The following is a 26213-nucleotide window of genomic DNA, read 5'->3' as shown; positions in this document are numbered from 1 at the left end:
GGGTTTGACGTCATAAACACGCGACGACTCAGAAGTTCCAAGCGACGTATAATAACGTCAGTGGCATGGCGCTCCACCGATACCTCGTTCGTTTTTGCTCGCCACTAAAGACTTTTTCACCGATTTCGCGATCACTCTCCTTGGTTTTCGTACTTAACCCACAGTATCACCTGGCAGCAGCACTGACCCCGAACTTTTCTAATTTGAACCCTTACAGCAGTCGCTTTCAGGTACACTTGAAAACAGTCCAGTCAAATTGGAGAAGTTTTTCCAGTGATGCTGTTGGGAAAATCCAGTCGACACATTACCATCTTGTGTACACATGCAAGGTATGTACATCTTCAATAACGTGAAATGCTAAAAAAAAATGCTTCCTTGAGCCACTTTTCTTATTTTAAACCTGTAAATGAATTGATAAGAATTGATAAGAACACTATTTAACACATGATTTGAATTCGAATTGATTGTGTTGTCATTGACAACAACGTAGAGAACATTGTTTAAAACAACATTTAATAGTCAAGCAAAAAAGTAACTCATTTTACATAACATGAAGCTCATCTAGGGCAGCATGGAAGAGCAGTGGTTAGCGCAGTTCTGAGGTCATGAGATCGTACGTTTTTGTGTGGAGTTTGCATGTTCTCCCTGTGCTTGCGTGGGTTTCCACCGGACACTCCAGTCCCCTCCCACATTCTGTAAACATGCATCTCAGGTAATTGCGTGGGTTTCCTCTGGGCACTCCAGTTTTCTCCCACTTTCCAAAAACATGCATGTTAGGTTAATTGGCTTGTCCAAATTGTCCCTAGGTGTGAATGAGCGAGTGAGTTGTCTGTCTCTGTGTGCCCTGCGACTGGCTGGCAACCGGTTCAGGGTGTCCCCTGCCCAATGCCCGAAGACAGCTGGGATTGGCTCCAGGACCCCCGTGAACTTACTGAGGATAAGCAGTGTAGAAAATGAATGAATGAAGCTCACCTAGCAGGCGCTGACATAATAGTCTCCTGCTCTGTTACTAAGGATTCTTCCACCAAAAAAAATAAAGACAACTTGTAAAAGGTTGGGTTAAAAATGATGCGATTTTGTCACTTTTGAGTCTCCGTAGTTTGATTTCTTCCTTGTGCTTTGATGCATTCATTTACGGTTGCATTCCACAATACATTAACATTTAGTGGCTTAATAGATAGATAGATAGATAGATAGATAGATACTTTGTTCATCCCCGAAGGGAAATTCACATTTCCCACAGTGTCTATTTAAAAAAGATAGGGGAAAAAGAATGAACGAACGAACGAACGAATGAATGAATAAAACATTTATTTCAAACATGACAAAAGCAAAAACAAAACAACAAATCTAAAAAAAAAAAAAAAAAAAAACAATGTTCATGTACATGTTTGAAAGGGAGTAGGAAGAAGCACATGCTTATTATATCTTACCCCATTGGCTTCATTATAACTTCATTAATAATTGTGTCTCACAGTAAGTTCTTCCTTGTATTTACATACAACAAACACCTCTAGAACATGCATATTTACATTGGCTCTGTGGATACATAGTGTCTTCATTATCATCATCATCATCATCATCACCTTTACTACGTCCATCATTTTTTTCCAATAATACCAGATGAATTTAGTTTTACCCATCTTTTCACTCTATAATGCTAGTAATCACGAATGCCATGATAAATAGACAAAATCTTTACTAGGTAGTGCTTGGAGACTGACATAAGTTGCATGTGCATTGAAACAATAGTGCAATGAAAAATAGAGCACCAAATTACTTAAAAAACCTTTGGATGAATACGATACGAATAGCCTGCAATTGGCAAATTCTTGTGTGGGTGGGTGTGTGCGTGTGTGTGCTTGTTGGTAATACAAGTTTACTAATCTATATACCACAGTACTTGTTCAATTGTTTATAATAATGGTATAGTCTGTATAAAGTATGACCAATCCTGTTAGTCATCCAAACGTAAATTGTAATTGGTATTTTAGTGCTACATTAATGAAGCTTCATAAACTCTGTGTAAAATGGAACTTTTTATAGGTATGCACCAACCGATCCACACAGAAGATCTCGAAGCAGGCGTATCACAACGGTGTGGTTATTGTGACATGTCCAGGATGCAAGAATCACCACATTATCGCGGACAACCTGGGATGGTTCTCTGATCTGGAAGGGAAGAGGTTGGTCCTGTTTTGGCAAAACAGTGGTTATGAATTCTAATAACGGCAAACCCTTTACTGTATTCTCGTTTGTAATGTATGCAGTTGTTTTTGCTTTAATTTAATATACCGTAATTTCCGGACTATAGAGCGCACCTGATTATAAGCCGCACCCACCACATTTTAAGAGGAAAACTGATTTTGTACATACACAAGGCGCACCTGTAATTAAGCCGCATGTGCCCACATTAAAAATTGTAACACAAACACAAAATTGATCCAAACCCGACTTCAAGTCCCGCGGTTGAAACTAAATGTCCTTTATTGAAGTACACAGTCCAAAAATCACAGCCGGCAAAATGAACGGAAAATGATACCTGTACTTTAGGTTTGATGCAGACCTGCATAGTCCGGGTACCCGTTGAAAGTAATCCAAGGAAAAGAAGTCTATATTTCCAAAGGTAAGGGTGGGAAAAATATATATCCACTGTTGTCCGCCACGACATCAAACAGGTCTCACTCACCTTTACTCCACTTCCCGTCAGCCCGCATTTGCTCCGCTCCTCTTTTTTATTTAGCAAAACATATCAGAATAAGTGTCTCAAATAAATACATTACAAAAATATACAGTTGCAAATACATATTATACATGGGTTACACATATTTACAAAGAAAGACGGTACACCGAGAGAGTTTTCAAAGCTTTAATTATAATAATAATATAACTTTCATCCCAAACGGTGCCCGTTAATGGTAGCAACACGCTAGCAACATGCTTGCAACACAGTAAACGTGTCTGTTAAAAAAACATACCGTACTTGTAAAAATCACGATAAACCGTCCTCATCTTCCTCCTTAGAACTGAAGCCATCAAAGTCGTCTTCCTCAGTGTCGGAAAGAAACAGTGTCATATAGACGTCGTCCCACTTTCATCCACTCCTGATTCTGAGCCCTCCTCTCCGTCACGCAGCAGACCGGCTTTTCGGAACTCGTTGGTGATGGTGGATTTTTTGATACTGCCCCACGCTGTCAGGATCCACCGGCAGACTTGCGAAAAAGTTGCCTTTCGCATTCGGCCAGTTTTAGTGAAGTTGCAGTCTTCCTCGGCGCATATATTCCACCGGTCTAAATCTTACCTTTTGTACTCGAGCGCCGCTGGCGGCCGTTAGAAAAATGACATAAATTGGCCGCATCACTGAATAAGCCGCAGGGTTGAAAGTTTGGGGGAAAAGTAGCGGCTTATAGTCCTGAATTTACGGTATTCAGGAATGAAAATAGTTATTTATTGTAATCAGTTAACAAATTCGCCTTTAGATGTCGCTAACGCTTCCCCATATAGCTTAGTTTTAAGATTTATTTATTTTTTCTGAAGGAGCAAAACTTGCTACTAATTGATTTCATTTTCAATTAAGTCATCACTTTCCGTTAATGGGATTCTGATATGATTTACTATTTCAGAGAGAGATGGAACCAAGGAACCAGACAGAGTAATATAAAACAAATTATTTATTAATACATTCAATCGACAAGAAACAAAAGAAAACGCAAGGGACACTGGGAAATCTGACTGGTAAAAAGGTTGAGTTACTAGCAAAACGAAACTAAAAGGTTCCCGCTCTTTAGTGTTATTCGATTTGGGGAGATTCTTTTGTACATAAAATTCCACTTCCCCAAGAACTAACAGTATGATGTTTAGTTCAAACTGTCACCTTAGAAGTTGCGTCTAGAGTGGTTCTCCTTCATGATCCAAGATGTTCCTACCGATTACTCTGTGTTCTGATGGAAGGCTGCAACGCTGGCCTGCATGGTCTGTGCAGCTATTGTGCGGGAAGTCCAGAAAGAAATGAGAGCTAATTGTGGTCAAGATCTCTTCTATTAGGGGCAGTGATTCCCTTGTTTTACGGAAGGTGTTATCTTACTCCCAATTTGTGGTCTCTGTGGTAATGGAAGTAAAAGAGAAAATATGGTCCTGACTAAACGAAATGGTACATAGTCTGAGTCTGGTTGAAACAAAAAGGAGATTCTTTGAATAGAAAAAGGGGAAGTTTTTTGGGGGGCGGGGGGAATGCGGCCAACATGAACAGGAGAATATTGTAATATGAATGGGATAGTCATTGTTGAGCTGGGCTTATTTGCCCTACATTTATTTCCACATTTGCTTGCTGTATTTGCATGCATTTCTCTGCCAGGTCTATCAAACTTTTGTTAAAAGGTTAGAATTAACCTAATTTATATTTGCAATTGTAGTTTTACATATTTGAAAGAAATAACATGTTAAATAGCGTGAAGCCCACGGCTAAATTAAAAAAAAAAAAATTAACTTGAGTATTTACCGGAGTTTTAAATTAGCTTTTTTAACCATAGGCTCCCTGAGATCATCGGATTTGCCCAAATGTAAAATCACAGCAGACTGTTCTAAAAGCTGAAGCTGACCTGTTCAAGAAAGTGTATGGATCGTCAATACTGAGCGTGTTATACTTTGTGGTCAGGAACATTGAAGAGATCCTGGCTGCAAAAGGAGAGACCGTGAGACGGTTGGGAGAAAGTGACTTACTCCAAGTCGTCTTGACTGAGGACGAAGGTCCTCAACAGGAAACCGCAGACAAAAAGGACTCTGATAAAGATCTTTAAATGTAATTTTTTTTTTTTTTTTTTTACTTCCCCTTTCCTCATTTTGGATGACACGGAGCAGCTGAGTTGGAGTATATCTCCGCTCGGTATACACCCTGGACTGGTTCCACAGGGTCACCAAGACAAACACGAGCACATTTAAGAGTATTCATTACAGGTAACATGAAGGTGTTATTAAAGGCAGGAAAATATACCAAAATTCGATTTAGATTCTAAACGGCAAAATTGTGAGGCTGCCGTACTACTAGTATGCAAGAAAATAAATTGCATTATGAACCTAAAGCAGTTATTGAAATGCATTTTTGAATTTATCCTGAGATACATTATATCATATAAGTGTTATGTATGTCAACTAAATGGCATTGAGAATGTGTCCAGTTTTTCTACTTTGAGTGTAAAATAGTATTTATTGTGGTCTATTGTAAAAACCAACAGTCTCTTCTTTACGGGATACATGAATGTTTTTGTGAGAGCTGGTAAACTCTGCAAAATAAGATTTAGACTTCTTAACAGTGAAATTGTGAGGCAGCCTTACCAATAGTCAGCCGTGCTTCTCAAAAGCAAAACGGTAAACAAAAACAAAAAAATCAAAGTCACATTATGACCCTGAAGAAGTCGCTGAAATGTATTTTTGTCAATACCTTGTCATACATTTATGTTTATTCTTTTGAACATTGACTAACTGGCGTCCACAGTTGCTGAATGTGTCCAGTTGTGTGTAAAATTGCTCTTTTTCATGCTTTATTTAAGGAAAAAAAACATTATAAAACTGTTTTACAGTAACTTTATATCAATTTGTTTAAGTGGATTTAATGTGATGGGCAGCACGGCGGCGCAGTGGTTAGTGCGTGTGCAGCACAGATCTGAGGTCATGAGATCAAACCTTCCTGTGTGGAGTTTGCATGTTCTACCCGTGCTTGTGTGGGTTTCCTCCGGGAACTCTGGTTCCTCCCACATTCCAAAAACATGTATGTCAGGTTAATTGGCTAGTCCAAATTGTCCCTAGGTGTGAAAGAGCGAGTAAGTTGTCTGTCTCTGTGTGCCCTGCGACCAGTTCAGGGTGTCCCCTGCCCACTGCCAGAAGATAGCTGGGATGGGCTCCAGCACCCCCACGACCCTACTGAGGATAAGCCGTTCGGATAATGGACGGATGGATTCAGTATGGAAATAAACTAAAAAAAGGTTTGTTGAGGTCTGGGTTACAATGGGCTTTCTTGTTGAGTTAGGGCTGATTTATCCAAATATGCATAACATCGGTACTAAGCAAGTACTTTGAGCCGATCGATACTACTATTGTCTTGGGATCGCTTCTCCACTAATTTCTCTAAAGCCCAAAATAACAATTCCAGGTGTAATTTGTGGTAAAGTGATCCATAGCTGTGGCAACACCACAAATTTACACAAACAGGAAAAATAAACATTCAGTGAGCAACAAACTGCAACCAACAATATAAATATGACAATGTTCCTGAACAAAAACCTGTGAATCCGGTGTTTCTATAGCGATGAAAGCAAAAGGGCTTCTTCGTTTTCGATTTATTTTTTTTGATGCTCTTAATTACAGGGGCGATTTTAGGTTCCAGAGTGTCTAGCTGGTAAAACAGTTTTTCATTTCACTTCAAGTGTCATTACATGTACAATTCAATTAGAATAACCTCTTAATTAAAATGTTTTGTTCAAGGCTTTTTATTTTTAAAGGCTGTTTTTATTAATTAATTGATCCTTTTTTCAATAGAATTATGGAACCTTTTAGCATCCATAATAAAATACTCTTACTGTAATACACCGGAGCCTCCAGACTCTGCCGCTATGCCACAAGTGACAGTAGCCGAGTGAAGGGATAGTGGGTAAGGAGAAGTGCCAGGAATCAAATGGACTGAACCATTTCAAGGCAGTGGAGTTTTTCCAACGCCGTGTTGTTCATCGTTTTGTTTAACTTTTTTTTATATTTTAGCTACCATTTAGCAATATATTTAAGCCTATCCTGCCCTCTATCAAGGAAAAGAGAGTTTTTAAAACGCTATGTTTGGGGTTGCTTGGGTTGAATTTGGTGATTACACCCAAACCTGATTATATATACACTCTGAATTTATTTTCTAAATATTGTGCAATCGAAAGTGTAGTTGTCATGTTGACATCGTTATATATTTGTTTGCTGCATTGCTGCTTTTTTGGTTTGACGCTCATGACTTTTGTTTTGAAATACTTTCAACAGAAATATGTATTTAATTTTATACTGTTAACGTTTGCATTGTAGTTCTTTATTAAAATACAAAACCTCCCGAGTGCCTACAATCTTGAACTTTTAATGATGTTGACGGGTCTCACACACGTTTAGTTTTCATCAACGTTGACGGTCTGCAGACCTTTGCATGTCGTGACCGGCACATATGTGACCAGCGTGTACAGTTTAGTGTAATAAACTATCGCAGACGGGAAGAGCATTTATTCTATGATCAACATTCAATATCATGACATTTTCAAGTCAAACGTTTTGGATAGGTATCGATACGCTTGTGTATTCGTTTACCTAAAGGATATTCGATATCAAATATCCAAGTATCGCCTAAAATGTATGACACAGAAAGGCGGTCTCGTGACGGGACGTCTGGCACTTACGTCTCGCGAGAAGGCAAAAGTCTTGTTTGCTAACGTTATAGATCGATTTTGCTACACTTGACACAGCTTTTATCGTTCATTTTTGTTTTTTGGACTTTAATGGAGGTCATTACATCTTTAGAAGGGGCCGTGGAGAGGCCGCATCACCGGCCGTTCCTCATTGGCGTCAGCGGGGGGACTGCTAGCGGAAAGGTTGGTCCTATTTAAATACCTCCGGTGGTCGTTAGCTTTAGCGAGACTAGCATCGCCTGTCAAAACAGTTGGCCCGCCTTCCTATTTATGACAGGTGAACACGCAGTGTAATATAGATTAATCAAAAAAGAAGAAACGTGCTATTATACGTGTGTTTTAAAATTAAATTTTGCTACATAACTGCGTTTGTGTTTTCTAAAATGTGGCTACTTCTTTAATTTAATTTAAAGGGTCAGATGACCTGCGGGACAGAATAGGACAGTGTGTATCATTTAGTGTTAAAAAGAAGCTCTCATTTATAAAAAAAAAAGAATAAACGTTTTAAATATTAAGCAAATATATCAGAAAAACCATATAATCGTGCGTGTATTTAAATACTCTTAGATCGAGAAATTTGCATTCATTTTACACAATATGAAGCTCACTTAGAGGGAACTGATATTGTCAGGCATCTTGCCGCTACGGGTTTAGAAATAGTAAATCAACAAAGAATGATGCGGTTTTAAAAATTTAGAAAAATATAAGAAGAATCATATAATTATGCCTTTTCAAATGCTCGTAGACCAAGAAATTTGCATTTATGTTACACAACATGAAGCTCACTTAGAGGAAACTGATATTGTCAGACATCTTGCTGCTACAGGTTTAAATAGTAAATTAACAAAGAATGATGCGGTTTTAAATATTTAGAAAAATATATTCGAAGAATCATATAATCATGCATTTTTCAAATGCTCGTATATCAAGAAATTTACATTTATTTTACACTATATGAAGCTCACCTGGAAGAAGCTGACATTGTCAGACATCTTGCTGCTACGGGTATAAAAAATTTAACAAAGAATGATGCGGTCTGGTCGCTTTGAGTCTCCGTGGTTTGTATTATTCCGTGTGCTTTTTTTAGTGAGACCTAGGATTCTGATTTGGTGCACTACTTAATCCCAAACAATGGAGTTAGCGGTCGTATTAGCAAGTCAAACCATCCAGTAATTTTTTTTCTTATTGCCATGCCTTTTCAGTAAAAATTGAGGATTATCTAACTATTGATGCTTTTATTCACAAGAGACGGGATGTAACAGATTACTGTACTGAGTTTAGAAGTAAGATCGGGCTTAAAAAAATTCAGGCCCTGGAAATTCAAGCTTGACCCAGCCCAAGCCCGACCAATTAACTTGATTTGAGGGCCAGGGCTGAAGAAAACCTCAATTTTCATATTTTATTTGTGAAAGCCATGACGGGCTTCTTTCTCACAGACATTTTAAAAAATTATCCATCCGTCATTGTTCTTTTTTGTTTTTGTGTCGCGCGGTGGAGTATCCAAGCAACGGAATTAGTCCCCCTTAGTGTAGCGCTGAGCGAATTTCAGGTCGGGCTCAGGCTTACAATTTTACCTCTGAGCATCTGCCGATGCAGAGTAAAGTATGCAATTCTCTTGGTTCTTGGGCGATATTGAAACCAAGGATTCTAATTTGGAATGACTACAAACATAAATGATTTCTCATTCGCAACAATGTTTACCATTTTAAAATGTACTAGCGGCTTGGGCATGTACTTGACACCACTCAAGATATGGGTTTCAATTGTGTCCCCTGAGGTTTTGCTTTAAATGTGCATGTATTAGCCAGAAATAGGAGTGTCAAAACTCAACACATTTAGTATTCAGCTGTAGGTGCTTTTACTGACAGGTAAGCAAGCTACTTTGGCAGAACCGCTGTTTCCTAGGGCAGAATGTGGCTTAATGTAAACTGGTAGGGGTTTACTTGCCTGGAGCTTCCATCTCTATCATTGACATCATCAAATACTGTTAAGTCTAGTCATATTTATTTGAATAGCCCTTAATCAAAATAAATCTCAAAGGGCTGCACAGACTATTGCAAACCTCAGACAATTATGACACCATCCCCTGATCTAAAACCTACATGAGGGCAAGGAAAGACTCAAAAACCTCAACTTGAGGAAAATGAAGAAACCTTGAGAAGAGACCACACATGAGGTAATCCCCTTCCAAGTTGAAATGTTCTCTAATTTTGATTTCCAGTGTTTAGGGTGTTCATAAATGAGAGTGTGTAGGTCTAACCTTTTTCCATAGGGTATTCTCCTTGAGCTTATTGTATTATTTTTGTCTTGTGGGCAAATGCCAGTCGACAGTGTGTGCCAAGATCATGGAGCTACTGGGTCAGAACAAGGTTGACCACCACAAGAGGAAAGTAGCCATCATCAGTCAAGACTGCTTCTACCGCGTGCTCACTGCCGAGCAGAAGGCCAAAGCCCTCAAAGGCCAGTATAACTTCGACCACCCAGGTAGGCAAAACACACATGCCTGGGAAATATTTGAGTGAGCTACTGCTTGGGATAACATGTACAGTGATACCAAATACTACAAATCTTCTGTAGTTCACTCTGCCACATTATAGCGAATTCCGAAAAAAAACAACAACAAAAACCCCACTCTTTATTAAAACTACGGAAATCAAAAAACGGCAACAAAATCTTGGTTATTTATGGTGCATTAGGGCCATCTGCTGGGCCCACTTCCAGTAGCAGAAGATCCAAAGATTCAAAGTGTTTGTCCTATGCACAGTAAGGAACCACGATTCCCTGCACAATGAAATTCTTACTTTGCTGTTCACACAGTTGCCAGCGTAATAAAACTTAGAAACTATATACTTGTATATATAAAAGAATATTACGAATATTAAAAAGATTTAAAAAAATACAGGATTAACTCAAGTAATACAGGGAGTGCAGAATTATTAGGCAAGTTGTATTTTTGAGGATTAATTTTATTATTGAACAACAACCATGTTCTTAATGAACCCAAAAGTCTCATTAATATCAAAGCTGAATATTTTGGAAGTTGGAGTGGGGCTTTTTTAGTTTTAGCTATTTTAGGAGGATATCTGTGTGTGCAGGTGACTATTACTCTGCATAATTATTAGGCAACTTAACAAAAAACAAATGTATACCCATTTCAATTATTTATTTTCATCAGGGAAACCAATATAACAGCTCAACATTCACAAATATACATTTCTGACATTCAAAAACAAAACAAAAACAAATCAGTGACCATTATAGCCACTTTTCTTTGCAAGGACACTCAAAAGCCTGCCATCCATGGATTCTGTCAGTGCTTTGATCTGTTCACGATCAACATTGCGTGCAGCAGCAACCACAGCCTCCCAGACACTGTTCAGAGAGGTGTACTGTTTTCCCTCCTTGTAAATCTCACATTTGATGAGGGACCACAGGTTCTCTATGGGGTTCAGATCAGGTGAACAAGGAGGCCATGTCATTAGTTTTTCTTCTTTTAGACCCTTTCTTGCCAGCCACGCTGTGGAGTACTTGGATGCGTGTGATGGAGCGTTGTCCTGCATGAAAATCATGTTTTTCTTGAAGGATGCGGACTTCTTCCTGTACCACTGCTTGAAGAAGGTGTCTTCCAGAAACTGGCAGTAGGACTGGGAGTTGAGCTTGAGTCCATCCTCAACCCGAAAAGGCCCCACAAGCTCATCTTTGATGATACCAGCCCATACCAGTACCCCACCTCCACCTTGCTGGCGTCTGAGGCGGACTGGAGCTCTCTGCCCTTTACCGATCCAGCCACGGGCCCATCCATCTGGCCCATCAAGACTCACTCTCATTTCATCAGTCCATAAAACCTTAGAAAAATCCGTCTTGAGATTTTTCTTGGCCCAGTCTTGACGTTTCAGCTTGTGTGTCTTGTTCAGTGGTGGTCGTTTTTCAGCCTTTCTTACCTTGGCCATGTCTCTGAGTATTGCACACCTTGTGCTTTTGGGCACTCCAGTGATGTTGCAGCTCTGAAATATGGCAAAACTGGTGGCAAGTGGCATCTTGGCAGCTGTACGCTTGACTTTTCTCAGTTCACGGGCAGTTATTTTGCGCCTTGGTTTTTCTACACGCTTCTTGCGACCCTGTTGACTATTTTGAATGTAACGCTTGATTGTTCGATGATCACGCTTCAGAAGCTTGGCAATTTTAAGAGTGCTGCATCCCTCTGCAAGATATCTCACTATTTTTGACTTTTCAGAGCCTGTCAAGTCCCTCTTCTGACCCATTTTGCCAAAGGAAAGGAAGTTGCCTAATAATTATGCACACCTGATATAGGGTGTTGATGTCATTAGACCACAACCCTTCTCATTACAGAGATGCACATCACCTGATATGCTTAATTGGTAGTAGGCTTTCGAGCCTATACAGCTTGGAGTAAGACAACATGCATAAAGAGGATGATGTGGTCAAAATACTCATTTGCCTAATAATTCTGCACTCCCTGTAGTATCATTTTAGTGGTCTGGTACATTTGATATCTTCTGATAGCCTAAAATGTGAAATGAGTTTGACATCCTTGCTCTAAAGCAGCGGTCCTCAATTGTTTTTGTACCATGAAACGGTTTCATAAATGACAATATTCTCCCAGCCGGGCCTAATAGTAAATTTCGTAACAATAATAATAATATTAAGCCAAAATCCATTGTGTACTTACTAGACAGCAAGGGATGTTTTGGACGTTAGATTTAATCTTATTATTCACTATGTTTACTTATAGTACCAGAGACAAATGTTAAAGAATGGAGAAAAGGTCATCTTGAAAGACAAAAATAAACGCAAAAAAGCATGAGGGAAACGACTCGCTGGTGTTCTAATTTCTGTCCAATTTGGGGTTTTGGGGTGCGCCTAATAGTTTGTAAAAATTGTAAATTTTATTTTTGTCTCGTGGTTATCGTTAACCTAGTCGAAACATACTTTTAATCATGGCCCCAAATATTCAACAACATGGTACTGTGCAATGATGAGATCAACTCTCGAGCCTTTTCCTATGTAATCTATTTCCCTTGTGATAATGATTTGGAGCCCTCACCGCCACGATCCGGATATAAATGAAGTTGCATCCAAGGTGGCGCAAATGTGATCAGTGATATTTTACTACTGATCAGTCATGCTGAAATACAGTAATATACTACCGTAAGAGTTCTCGTTGGGTTAAACACGAATGAATACATTACTACTAAAACATAAGGCCTTTTTCCTTTCTCTAATGCTAACCGGTGGTTGATGACTAGTACTTTAAACTCTCAAGTGATTCATGTTATTTGCCTTTGCTGTTTTGGTTTCACAGAAGCCTTTGACAACGAGCTGATGTACAAAACTCTGAAAGACATTGTTGAGGGCAGAGTGGTTCAAGTCCCTACGTACGACTTTGTTACCCATTCCAGGTAAAAGGCAAAACGTCGGCCTTCTTTCCCATGGAGAAAGGCAGCAGTTTAAGTGGACAACACACTCCTGTAAAAGCGTGCCATTTATTCCAATGCGTTGTCTTTTCGTCTAGATTGGATGAGAGGATCACTGTTTACCCAGCCGATGTGGTCCTCTTGGAGGGCATCCTGGTCTTCTATCAGCACAAAGTGCGAGACATGTTCCACATGAAACTCTTTGTAGATACGGACTCCGATGTGCGGCTGTCACGAAGAGGTACGGTGTCTGTTTTTTTATTTTGTAGATTGTTTGCTGACCTGGAACTTTTGGGCTTATCAGTACTGCGGGACATGACACGAGGCCGAGACCTGGAGCAGATCCTGTCGCAGTACACAACCTTCGTGAAGCCCGCTTTTGAGGAGTTCTGTTTGCCTGTAAGCTTGAACTCCAGTGTACATAATTGTATTGAAATTTCTACCTCTCATATTCAAAGGCTTGTTCCCCTTCCTCCCTTTTTCTTCGTTTTAGACCAAAAAGTATGTGGATGTCATCATACCCAGGGGAGTTGACAACATGGGTGAGTCAAAATGACTAAATTAATGTGTATGCCATTTTTTTTTTGTAATTAGTAATGAAAAAAAATCGAGATTGCAGGGTAACTACAGCTTACAAGTTGCATTAAAGTAATCCCTTGTTGCGTTCCAAATAGGTCCCATGATAGTCAAAAACTGTGAAGTAGAAACATTTATTTATTAAATACGTTGGTTGGCTGGTTAGATCCCTTAACCACTGGGGTCGTAGGGGCACCATTTCCTGTGGTATGTCTTGGGCAGCCCGGTGGCGCCTATCCCTCTCCAGGCCAACATGTTTCCATCCGGTCTACTATTCATTAAAACCAAAGAACAAAACCAATTTATAGGCTCAAGCACTTGTTTAAAAGAAAATACTAAAATATTTTTTTTTGTTCACAAATGACATCTGTACTGTCAATTTATAAATTCTAAAATAATCTTTGTATTTCAGGACACCTCATTTTTTTCCTTTACATGATTAAAAACAGTTTTTACTCTGCTTAGGCAGGGGTCGGCAAACCAAAATGTTGAAACAGACCCATATTTGACCAAAACAAATTCAATATGTCGGGAGCCGCAAAAAAATAAAAGCCTTCTAAGAGTCTTTATAAGAAAACACATACTGTGTCTACATTTATTGCAAAAGGATAAGAATGTGTCCTGTTTGTGTTCCTACAGAAACCATATATTTTTCCATTATCAAAGCATCGGCAAGCCACTAGGGAGCGCCAAAGAGCACATTACATTGACTACACTTTAAGTTTAGCAGCTTGCTTGCAACTATTTCTAGACAAAATGGATAAAACCTTCAGCTCACTCCCTATTTTTTTTCTTGAAGGGAACACAAACTATCATATGAACACGCATTTAATAAAAATACTCGTAGGTTGAGAAATGTGAATACATTTTACGCATCATAAGCCTCACCTAAAGGGAGCTGGTTATCGCCCATCCAAAAACCTTGCGAAAGGTTGAGGAAAAAATGAGAAAGAAGTCGTTTGGTCACTGATAGTCTATATTGTTTGTATTCTTCCTGGTTGCACTCTACAATACAGCAATATTGAATATTCAGATAACACATCCGTTCACGGATCTTTTAACCACCTAGTTCAGAAGGGTATCACTTCCTGTTGTGTGTCTTGGATAAATGCAACCTGGCGGTGCCTATCCCCCTCCAGGCTGTTTTCTTTTGTTTAGCGGTTTGATGCCACACATGAAACAAATATTTAAATGGGAATGTAATGAAAATTCAAATCAACTTTTTGATTCAATCAAAAGATTGATGTTAGTTATTGTGGTATGATTTAATTCCGGTATTACACAATGCCTTAATCTTGGGTGTATCATGTTGGGTGTAATTAAAGACCCCTTTGGCTTCTAGATTGTAACGGGTACTTACATTTAACCAGTGTCTGATATAACGTCTGCCCGTGGCGTGCATCTTTGATGTCGGGCGTACAACTTACAAAACCTCTCTGCCCGGGTGGCCGAAAACTGTTCCGTTGAAAAAAAACAACAAAACTTTTTTATTTGTATTTTTTTTCAAAATAAAACATTTGCATTATTCCGATTTCGAAATCTATGTCCGGTTTGGAAATTTTGGTTCGTTTGGCAATTTGCATACTCGGCAGCCAATCAGAAGCCTGCATCAAATAACTTTGTGCTTCCGGACTTTCCTGAGTGTTATAATGTCGTGCATTTGCATATCATCTTTACCAAGCTTCCGCCAGCTTGCTAACACGTTGATAAGTTGTATATCATTTTCCAAAGTAGACAGAGAACACAAGAAAAATGGATAAGTGTTGAGGAATTAAGGCGAAACCTCAGCACCAGAAGAAAGATTCGAAAGAAGCTCACAAAACCTATGACGCCACAAAATGTAAACGTACATTAAAAGCATTGTGGAAAGACGAGTTCACGTGGCCTGTGCAGATGATGCAACGTAAACATTGCATGAATGAAGATGAGTAAATACAGGTACAGACTGATGGCAGATGGAAAACAGCAATGTCATATACATGCAATTAATGTTTTAAATAGATTTATAACAAACTTAATATTAAAGTGTTGTTCTGTTATATATTCTGATCATCAAACCTTAATACTTTGCAACAATGTTTTTTTTTTCTTTGCGATTAGTCGTCTTATTGTATTTCAAGTTGGGAAAAATGGGGCAGGCAACTTTATGCTGGGGAGGCAACTTTTCAGAGTTGTCTGCCCTGGTGTCCGGTAACTTTTTGTCATGAGTTTCAGACATTGATTTTACACTTAACTGTAATATCCATTTTTCCCTAAGTCTGTTTTTAAGCCTTGGACGGCTGTTTTTAAATACTGTATGTTGCCCGAGCTGAGGCATTAAAGCATCAGGATGTGAGTCATATTCATCATTTAAAGGGACTGACTGTCTCTCTAACCCAGGGGTCGGGAACCTTTTTGACTCAAAGAGCCATAAAAGCAAAAAATATTAATTTTATTTTGGGAAAGAGCCACACCATATATTATGAGACAAATTTACTAAATTGCTAAACCGGCGCCCCAGACAAAAGCTTAGTCTTCAGCACATTTATTTTTGATGATTTGATAAAAATTATGAAAAGAGAATAGTGCCAGAGCCCCTGTCCCAAATTCAACATACAGACCACTTTAAACTTGTCTCTTTCTTGCAATTACTCAAGATTGGTTAAACTCCTTTTGACCCTTTTTTTCATACATATTGGTTTCAAAACCAGATGCAAGCAGTTATTTTGTAAAAACGTCACAACATTCTGAGAATAGGGAGCCTTATGTGCTTACCTTTGGCGAGAGATGGGAGGGAATGCTTGTACTTTTTGCATAGCTCCACCCATCCCTCCCACTCACCCAATCAAATGACTAAGTTCTCTTCCGGTGTTTTGGCGTATTTACAGTTCTGTGGATTCATCATAAAGTATCTGAACACTGAACACAGATTATATAGTGAACTTTTAAATAAAGGATTCTTTAGCGTTGTACAGCCAAAACGAGTTTTTTTTCCCCCCTTTTTTTGTGTGACACCTTGACTGTAAATTGTAGTGAAAAACGTGCCCTATATATACTGCGAAGTGTTACTTTTGAATTTAGCTTTGGTTTGGCTTTACGTGTACCTGAATAGGATAGATAACCCCGGTTTTGAACAAGATGGAGAAATTTTGCATGCAATCAAATTGGTCTCTGAGCCACAGATACTCATAGAAAGAGCCATATATTGCTCGCGAGCCATAGGTTCCCGACCCCTGCTCTAACCTATTTGTGTGGTTCCAGTGGCCATCAACTTGATCGTGCAACACATCCAGGACATCCTCAACGGCGACATCTGCAAGTGGCAGAGGGGACCCTACACTGGCCAGAGTCGCAACTTGAAGCGGCCAATGGCTGGCGAGTGCCAACCGCAGAACGCCGCAACCGCTAACCCGGCCGGAAAGCGAGCTTTGCTGGAGCCCAGCACTCGGCCCCACTAGCCGCCGTCATTCCCCAAAGGACTTTCTTTGATTTTAGGATTTGCTGTTACTTCCCTCCTCTTCCGACAGTATGCATCTTGGTGGGCTCAACCAGGAAGTATGGAAAATGTTTGGAGACTTTCAAAGAGAATATTGGCAGGATTTGAAGAGAATGGTTAATCCAGAGACGGGAACTTCGGTCCTTCAGAGCCGCGTGTCCTGTATGATCTTGGAGGTTTCCATTCAACTGAAGTTGTTCCAATCACTAGGATCTTTACCAAGCTTCCGCCAGCTTGCTAACACGTTGATAAGTTGTATTACCCGAGTTGATGGAGGGAAACCTCCAAAAAGTTGCAGGACGTGCGGCACTTTAAGACCAGGTTGCCTGCCTCTGATTTAATCTAATTGAAGTATATAAAATGTAGTTATTTTATGAAAAGACAAGATCATTAGCCAGGATGTTAGAGCAGAGCTCATCTCCAAACATCCTTTTCAAAATGAATTGAAATTATTATTTTTTGGGGATGTACTTTTATTAAAAAAGCCACTCCATAGGTACTGTATTAAAACATACAGTAGCATAAGGAACCCGGACCCTCGTGCCACAGTTCAATAGCTATTGTGCTGGCTTCCTTACCCACACAGTCGTGACTTATAGGGACAGTGTGTCTAATTTAGAGCACCTTCTAGTGGTAAAAAGAAAAACTTATTTTGGAAAAAGAAAAAAATACATGAATTATCAAATGTTCTTTTTTAGAAAATACCCGTTGGTCGAGAAATTAGCACTTATTATACATAACATAAACATCAACAAGAGGGTGCTGAGATAATTTTCTGCCATCCTGCTGCTACAGGTACCACAAAAATCTTAAGACTAGGCAAAAAAAAATTGTTTGAGGAAAATGGTGTGTTTGGTCATTCTCTGTAGTTTGTATTTTTCCTTGTGCTTTATAGCACTTGTGTATTGTTTCACTACACCAGTGCTTTTCAACCCTTTTTGAACCAAGGTACACTTTTATTTCTAAGTTCCGTGGCACACCGTCCGTCGAAAATGTTTGAAAATAAAGTTATGTCAAATATTTCACTGTACTACCTCATAAGCAGATAATTGGTATATAAAAGAAAATAATACTTAATATGAAAGATATATGTGCTTTATTTGTTTTTATTTTTTACAGTGCAATCTTAGACCGCTTTGTTAAACAAATTCATTTATTAAATGTACTGTGCTACCTCATGAGCAGATAATTAGGTTATAAAAAGTATATAAAAATCAACTGCCACCTACTGATATGGATGACTATTACAGTTCCTTGTCTGAAGATAGCAAAAATACTAAATAATGGCCTGATTATTTGGAAAGATAAAATTGGCCAAATTCCAGCGGCACACTAGACAAGGTCTCACGGCTCACTGGTTGAAAAACAACTGCACTAAACCATGACATCTAGTGGTCAGAAAACACATACTGTCCTTTTAAGTCAGGGGTTCTAAACTCAATTTCTTTGGGGATGTTGGTGAGGTTGAGGCGAAATTCGGGTTTCTACAACAAAACCTCTGAAATTATACTTTTCTTATATAACTCTTTAAAAATTCCACACAAAAAAGCAAGAAATTATAGGAAATTATATAAATCGGTAATAAATAATTCCATATTCTGAAAGGGACACTGTAATAGTTGACCACTAAATGTCGCTGTATTGTGTAGTGCAACAGAAAACGAGTGCTACACAGCACAAGTAAGAATGCAAACTATTTTATTCTCATTTTTTAGCCCAGCCTTTTGCAAAGAAAGAAGAGGGGGAAAAAAGAACGAAATCAAAAATGAAATGGAATAAAAAAGGAAAAGGGGGAAAACGGACAAAAAAAAAACGGGGGAAAAAAATATCAGGTTTTTGAGGTCGCTGTTGCAGCAAGATGGCAGAGAATGATGTCAGCGCCATCTGGGTGAGCATCATGTTATGTCAGATAAATAAAAAAATCTTGAGTATTTATAAAAATACACGTTTATATGATAGTCTGTGTATTTTTTGCCCAATTTTTAAAATAATGTTTTAACGAGGTTCTTTTTTACCACTAAGAGGCGCCAAATAAAACATTGTCCCTTTTAACTTTCAAATGAAGGCAGGGGCCTCAAGCCATCATCCCACGGGCCAGAATCGGCCACTGGACAGAGTATTTGTTTGCATCATTGTTTTTAAACAAAGAGAAGCAAGAGTGTCTTTCTGGAATCTTTTTAAAAGTGGCCTATTTTAACTCGATCTGCATTATTCCCATAAATTCTTAAGAAAGTTTCCAACTTCGGATTTGGGATCATGTTCATGCATAAATGGTGCTGTTATAACTTGAGATTTTTTTGCACTGATCTTGATTTACTTTTCTTGCATTAATATATCAATGTCAATAATGCAGAAGTTGTAACCGACTATGAGATACATAATGTTATTTTCTTCCAACATTGAATGCCTTCATTTGGGCGGCTGTGCGTAATACAATGATGATAAAATCTGGTATAGTCAAGTTTGGAAACGTCTGTTTTTATTCAGGGAACAATGAAACCCGTCTTTCTTCGGACTGGACTCCCTAAGAGAGAGGATCATTTAGTGTAAATTCTGGACTACAAGCCGCTACTTTATTTCTTACACCTTTTTAAACTCTGCTGCTTACAATACGATGCAACATTTATGTTTGCGAAAGTAGTTGGTCGGGACCTTCCGGCGATGTCCCCAGCTGATGTGGTAAGACTCTGTGCCACGCTTAAGATACCTGTTTGCGGAACACTTGGAAAATGTAATACTGTAGTTCTGCCACACTTCCATTATTGCTCCTGTATGGAGCTGTCAGTCAAAAGACAACATGAAAAGACTACATCAAGCACAAAATCGTGCCATGAGGATTATACTTGGTACTGACCCCCGTTGTCATGTTGAACCCATGCTTTTAGTTAGTTTGTAAATGTAAACCAGAGAATTCATCTGAACACGTGTATGTGGATGATAACACATGGTCTAGCGCAGGGGTCAGAAACCTATGACACGCATGCCAGCAGTGGCACGCAAGCGCACGGAATTTTTATTTTTTTTAAGTACGTATTTTTACCTGAAATTTCGACATTTTCAGTTGCGCGCGGTGTTGTATAGAGGCTTTACGGTAGCGCCCTCCTCTTCTGCTCGGTGTGCAAGTGTGTGTCTGCTCGGTGTGCAAGTGTGTGTCTGCACAGGGACTCGCAGAAGAGGAGAAATCTGCGTTTTGACCCAGCCACAGAAACAGCGGCGTGTGATAAATGAATGACAGCTCCTTCAGCGAAAAAATCTTGTTCTTTGACGACTGGGGGCTTGTGCAAAAATTTGATTGTGCTGTTTGTGCATTATGCATCGAGAGCGTCGCACATCTAGCGTTAAACGTCATTACGAGACGAAACATGAATTCAAGGCGTAGACATTAAAACGCGCCGTGTCCTGGTAAGGCAAACAAACACAAACCCTAAAACATTTGTCACTGCTAAAAACACCACCACTGAAGCAAGTTATCCCATTGCTCACTGCATACATAGGAAAGCACGGAAAACCATTTGTATCTGAGACCAAATCAGCTGTTATTTCTGTTGCACTTATTTTTTTAAGAAGCCTTCTGCCATGTTGCTGTTATTTCAAGTTTTGATATTTTCTGCAATAAGATTTCATTGATGAATGGTATGCTAGCTGTCCATATCACTTGCTTTTGATTGTAGTTCATTTTTGATGAAGAATGGTTGATTCGGGTTGATTCTTGTGGTAAAAAGTTGAAATTGTGGATAGCTACAGGCCTTTCCACATGTTGCTCACATTTTTTAGTTTATTGATGAACAATAAACCGGCGCGGCAGTGGCTCAGGAGGTAGAGAGCTCGTCTTGGGATCAAGAGATCGCAAGTTCGATTACCGGCTCCTCCGTGTTACATGTCGAAGTGTCCTTGGGTAGGACACTGAAACTCCTAATACCCCCAATAGCGCCTTACATGGCTGCACGGCCACTATTGGGAAATGTGAAGCACACTGTAAAGCGCTATATAAATGCAGATCATTTCATTTTCATTTCACAAGAATAGTGGAAGATAAATTGGTCAGTTATACTATTTCAATGTTTATCCATGTTGTATATTCGGACTGGTGTAAAATGACAGCTCTTTCGGATAAAAAAATAAGTTGTGCGAGTCATTAATCTTGGTGTGGCACACTGATTTACATTGAAATTTGAAAGTGGCACTCTACACCGAAAAGGTTGCTGACCCCTGGTCTAGCGCCTAGTCATCTGATTGATCTGTTCCCCCTCTGTTCCAACCAAACTCGGAGGACCCGTACAACTCGCTCTATGACGAAACGCGATGTAAATCCTGGCGTCTCTCACTCTCGATCGTTCCGAAGCAAAGCCGCCCGGGTGTGGAACAATCTAAGTTCAGAACTGCAAATGATTGACAATATACATACATTCAAATATGTGATCTGGAAACATACAGTGGCTTCGTTAGCAAAACGAGGCAGAGGGAACTTGCTGTTTGTTCCAGAGAACAGCACCAGCATTAAAAGACACCTTCAGGTTTTCAATAAAAGGTTTATTGTAGAGGTTGCCACTTTCATACTCGTGACCACCACATTTGTGTCAAGCCGGCCGGAGCGTGCCGCTACGCCCAAAGGAACTGATAGGCACGGCGGCGTTTTCTACTCATTGACGGAGAAAGCATGAAGCAGGAAAACATGTTCTAGTCCACGATGCACCTTTACGTGATTATAGAGATGCGAGGATTCCACCCGACCGTGTCAACATATAACAATAAAAAAAAATACAAACTTGACAAAGTAATGGACCGTCGCAAATCAAACAAAAGAGCGGGTTTTGGTTACGTCCCATCTTTGTGTGTACGCTCCCTCCGAGTAATACAAAAACAAAACAAAAATCTCCCAGCCGGCAATGGCTCCTTGCGCTTACCATAATAGTCCTCCTGCAACGAATCTCCTGTTAACACTCGCTGCAGTTTAAGCGTCTATTCGGCAAGTCTGTTAAAGTGGAGTTAGTGTCATCCAAGCACAGTTAGAGGTCATGTCTGTTTTTTTGTCCCCGACGCTTTAAGTCTTTTCGTCCCGCTCTGTCTTGCGGCGAGCGATGTTCCGCGGCTTGATCTTGAGCGACAGTTCCCACAACGCTTCCTCGGCCAAATGATCGCTGAAGTCGTTGAAGAAGGACACGATGTCTTCGTTGCGTTTTAACTCGTAGTGCCTGGGAAGGACAACGAAGAAACGTCAAATGCATGTATTAGCTCAAAGGTGAGATAGGGCCTAAAAATATCCAGGCCCGACCATTTAAGGAAACCTGAAATTTCACATTTGATCTGTGAGGACTTGGGAGGAGAGGTGATTTAGGGTAACAAATGAAAAGCCTTAGTTAAACAATACCGTATAAACGATTACATCAATTGCACGATTAACCGAAATCGAATCGATATCGCCATGTGACATAACGCTGTGTTTTTTTTCAAGGATTAGGAGTTCCAGTTTCTTATTTGAATGATGGAGTATTTAGTCAACAAGAATTGCCACATTTTGGGGTTTAACAGCGCCAGCCAATCGTGCAAACCTAATCTACAATTGTTATTTTTTTGACAGTCATGAACTCTCGTAAGTTTTACCCTTTGGGGGCTTTCAAGAAGGTGATACTCGGCGGATTTTCACTTATCCCGGGTGATTCTGGCCCCTATTAAACACAAAAAAACGAGGGATCGCTATAGATTTATGCGTTCCACCTGGAGTGTGTTTTAAACGTGTTATTTAAAAAAATCATTGTACTTAGCTGAGCACTCCCATTGTAAGTGAAGAATAGAACGAAAGTGAAAGGAGAACAAGTTCAAGTTGGATTTACATCTGCCCTGCCATATTACTGGCTAACTACTTCCTGGTTTGGAGCACGGCTCATTTGCACAGCTACGAATTGTAGTCTCAACTAATAAATCTCTTCATTTTTTGCCATTCTGCTTTTAATATTAGACACGTGCAATTATAAGGACTATCATTGCTCACGGTTGTTTGCTGTGCTGGACTGTTATACATCGTTGACATCATTGTCACCATCATCCAGTCGGGGGTTTTTTTTAAGGGTTATTGATCTATCTTCGTTATTCATTATCCATTATCCGTTATCGGTCAGTTCATAATACGCTACAAAGCCTAGGAGCCGGGACACTTACTCTCAGCCAAAAGGCCAAGCTAAGGTCCTAGCCTAAAGCTTTGCTACGATCATTGCGAATGAACCGTTCCCGGAGGTACTGCAATACCGGGCTGATGCGTGGAGTGGACAGAACAAGCTCTTATTCCATCTCCGGAATGCAAAAATCAAAGGCCAAGCTAAGGACCTAGCATCAAAGCAAAAGGCCAAGGCTCAATTATGATGAACTATACGGCCAAGCTAAGGACCTAGCATCAAAGCTTTGGAACGCCTCAGTGAGAGAGCCTAAAACAAAGCATGCATCCTACTCAGTACACAATTCTGGAGTCACAGTTGGAATGTCATGTTGTTGTTCTTTGATGTCTACACCCATTAGGATGGATCTGCTTTTTGTAAACTAAATGATTTAATATAAAGGGCCCCGGATGTGCATAACGGCGGCGCGGCGGCGCAGCGGTTCGCGCGTATGCGGCACAGTTCTGAGGTCATGAGATCAAACCTTCTTGTGTGGAGTTTGCATGTTCCCCCCATGCTTGCGTGGGTTTCCTCCGGGCACTCCGGTTTCCTCCCACATTCCACAAACATGCATTTCAGGTTAATTGGCTGGTCCAAATTGTTCCTAGGTGTGAATGAGCAAGTGTGTGAGCTGTCTGTCACCATGTGCCCCGCGACTGGCAGGCAACCAGTTCAGGGTGTCCCCTGCCCACTGCCCGGAGATAGCTGGGATGGGCTCCGGCACTACAGCGACCCTACTGAGGATAAGCGGTGCAGATAATGGATGGATGGGCTCAAGATGGGATTTTAGAACAGGTCTGAATTTGTCAGAGGTTTGGGTCAGTCCTATTCTCCTGCAAATTCAAAATCCATTGATGTCTTCTCACCCTATTTTGAAATTCTACTAAACTGTTAACTAATGAAATATTTCATTTAAAATAAAAGCAAAAAACGGTTTGCGGCGGCGGGTCAGGAGAAGAGATAGGTGCTGCTGTTAAACTAAAGATCAAAGGATAGTCGATGTACCTTGCACGGAACCTTCTGCAGGTTCCTGCCCACTGAACCTAGTGTGTTAAACAGGTTTTTGTCTTCTTTCTTTGGGTTATTTTTTTATTATTATTATTTTTTTAACAGTTTTTGTTTCTGTTGAGTCGTCATACGTCGCAGTTGCCTGACTCGATGGTTGCTCCCACTTTCATCCACAAAATTTAGTAGTGCAACAAAATACTATTAATTTTTTTGTAGTTTACCAGAGCAGTTTCTGGCTAGTTACGAAACACGGATGTTTAATGAAAACCACAAAAATCGAAAAACGATCTTTTTGATGTCAATTGTTCATTGTTCGGCGGCGCCCTCTGTTGGCTGCGGCTGCATCGGCTCGCTACAACGGGTCAGGTGCAACGACATTTCGTTCTGTGTACATTGTTACACAGAATGACAATACAAGGAAATTATTATTATTATATATTATTGGGTATTCATGGAGCGTTAGTGTCATCTGCTGGACATTTGCAGTAGGCAGGTTTGGTGGGCGGTTTCTTGTTGACTAAGAACCACTTTTGACTTAAAAAGGGCACCGTTAAATATTATGACAAAAAAAGAATAGAAATATGATAATTGTCAATACATTATGATATACAATTTAAATGTTTGGCAACTACACCAGGTTGAGAATAGCGCATGTTAAAAGTTCCATTCATGTTCAGAAAATGACCCACATTTTAGTCTGGATAGTGATAGATTTTTCTACTCACATATTTATCATTATTTTATTCATTACTGATTTATTTGTTTTCATGTAAATGTGTTTTACTGTATGTAGAAAAATAAAACAAAGCTATTTGAAACAGTGAGCTTTTTGGGTGGAAAACCTCACGCGGCCCAACCCTCCGCAATCGACCTCAGGCAGCCCCAGGTAAATTGAGTTTGAGCCCCCTGGCTTCGGTGCTCGGATAGTTTCTATTAAGTGTTGCGTTACGCACACTTGCTGGAAGCGGCGCATGCTGTCCAAGATGTTGAACTGCTGCCATCGCTTGGAGAAGTTGACTTTTCCCTCAATGAGATCCGGGTTCCCGAGGTGGACAAAGGTGAGGTCCTGCAAGATGAGACCTCTGCAAGGACAACAGGGGAAGTGGCGGTGAAAAAAAAACAAGACATTCCAAACGCATCAAAACAAATCCGATGTGATGCACTTACAAGTATGGAATGCAGGGGGGCTCCACTTCGGCAAGAGCGGCTCTGTATGCCCGGAAGGAAGACGAGCTGTCAATCAACGTGCAATATTCCTCTAATCCCTGGAGGATGGGGAAAAACAAAAATCAGGGTGCTTCCTGCATGGAAATATCTGTAGGTGTCCTTTTTTCACTTCAGTTAGTTAAATCAGTGATCCTCAAGTTTAGAGTCAGGACCCAAAAGTTTTCAGTGGGTTGCGGGCCATTGCATTCGCAAAATAATGCGAATAAAAGAGGAAAATAACTGAGGTCCAATTAAACTCCTAGATAAAGCGCTGCTCGATCTCTTCTACCTGTTCAGTCAATTGGCACGTTTAATACCACATCTCATTTAATTGTATTTTTTCACCCATAATAATGGATCCAAAGAAAGGTAGTAATAATGGAAAAGCAAAAAGGAAAACAGTTACAACGGGCGAGTTGAAGAAGGAAACAAGTGATGAATACGAAAATAGTGTACGAGTGGTCTGCCATTGTTGATGTAATGCAGGAAGTTACAATAAATGGTTTGGAAATGTTATATGTTAAGCTTTTTACCAATATATCAAGCTTTATTAACAACGTAATTAAACAATCAGTCATGTTGAGGTACATTTAATGTTTTCTTTTAGTATGTGGCTATTCTAGAGCAGCTTTAAGGGGTCTCTTATATGCAATGTATGCTTATATGTGAGTATATAAAGGTACCTGAAGTCATTCTGGTTTTGAAAAATAACTGAATATATCATACTATCTCTGCTTTAAACTGCACAATCCTCTAATTGGATGAACGTGAAAAGTGGAAATTTTGGAAACTTTTCACAGATTTTTGTTGTGCATTGTGTTATACATTCTGATTGACTAAAAAGCCACTGAGTCCCTTTTCTACCAGTGACTGCCTATTCATCAATAACGTACAAGCATGTAAAACCGCTTGAGGAAGCTACTTGTACGTTCACTTTCGA

The 26213-nt window shown here is 39.8% G+C and overlaps 3 protein-coding genes and 1 pseudogene across 16 annotated transcripts in view; 2 read left to right on the top strand and 2 right to left on the bottom strand.

The window, feature by feature from the left end:
* The first annotated feature begins 41 nt into the window (after window positions 1-41).
* On the top strand, window positions 42-5579 carry dnlz (DNL-type zinc finger). Its single transcript, XM_088320113.1, has 3 exons — window positions 42-329; window positions 2047-2186; window positions 4655-5579. The coding sequence occupies exons 1-3, from the start codon at window positions 66-68 to the stop codon at window positions 4794-4796; spliced, it is 546 nt and encodes a 181-aa protein (XP_088176239.1). The 5' UTR covers window positions 42-65; the 3' UTR covers window positions 4797-5579.
* Window positions 5580-7228: 1649 nt separating this feature from the next.
* On the top strand, window positions 7229-19371 carry uck1 (uridine-cytidine kinase 1). Its single transcript, XM_088320112.1, has 7 exons — window positions 7229-7607; window positions 9749-9908; window positions 12748-12844; window positions 12958-13100; window positions 13164-13258; window positions 13353-13401; window positions 16676-19371. Exons 1-7 carry the CDS (start codon window positions 7515-7517, stop codon window positions 16870-16872), a joined length of 834 nt encoding a protein of 277 aa, XP_088176238.1. The 5' UTR covers window positions 7229-7514; the 3' UTR covers window positions 16873-19371.
* A 2048-nt stretch (window positions 19372-21419) lies between these two features.
* The window catches only part of rapgef1b (Rap guanine nucleotide exchange factor (GEF) 1b), a 62119-nt gene continuing 57325 nt past the window's right edge, over window positions 21420-26213 (bottom strand). For all 14 annotated transcript variants that reach the window (XM_088320097.1, XM_088320105.1, XM_088320099.1 and 11 more), the window contains 3 exons: window positions 25235-25332; window positions 25021-25149; window positions 21420-22102 (listed from right to left, as the gene is read on the bottom strand). In XM_088320097.1, the coding sequence (XP_088176223.1) occupies window positions 21952-22102; window positions 25021-25149; window positions 25235-25332 (378 nt within the window). In that variant the 3' untranslated portion in view covers window positions 21420-21951. The remainder of the gene's footprint in view (window positions 22103-25020; window positions 25150-25234; window positions 25333-26213) is intronic.
* Window positions 23120-23262, bottom strand: LOC148350934 (U2 spliceosomal RNA; annotated as a pseudogene).

The sequence above is a fragment of the Urocampus carinirostris genome, chromosome 16 (assembly GCF_059441175.1).
Source record: "Urocampus carinirostris isolate Australia breed hairy pipefish chromosome 16, RoL_Ucar_1.0, whole genome shotgun sequence".
In the NCBI taxonomy this organism is placed as follows: Eukaryota; Metazoa; Chordata; class Actinopteri; order Syngnathiformes; family Syngnathidae; genus Urocampus; species Urocampus carinirostris.
The sequence above is the reverse complement of the archived record's forward strand: the minus strand, read 5'-3'. Positions and strand labels throughout refer to the sequence as shown.

Coding starts and splice junctions, on each gene's coding strand:
- dnlz (XM_088320113.1), top strand. CDS start 66: ATGGCGCTCCACCGATACCTCGTTCGTTTTTGCTCGCCACTAAAGACT. Junction 330..2,046: donor ATCTTGTGTACACATGCAAG/GTATGTACATCT, acceptor AACTTTTTATAG/GTATGCACCAACCGATCCAC. Junction 2,187..4,654: donor TCTGATCTGGAAGGGAAGAG/GTTGGTCCTGTT, acceptor CTTTGTGGTCAG/GAACATTGAAGAGATCCTGG.
- uck1 (XM_088320112.1), top strand. CDS start 7,515: ATGGAGGTCATTACATCTTTAGAAGGGGCCGTGGAGAGGCCGCATCAC. Junction 9,909..12,747: donor GTATAACTTCGACCACCCAG/GTAGGCAAAACA, acceptor TTGGTTTCACAG/AAGCCTTTGACAACGAGCTG. Junction 13,259..13,352: donor TTGAGGAGTTCTGTTTGCCT/GTAAGCTTGAAC, acceptor TCTTCGTTTTAG/ACCAAAAAGTATGTGGATGT.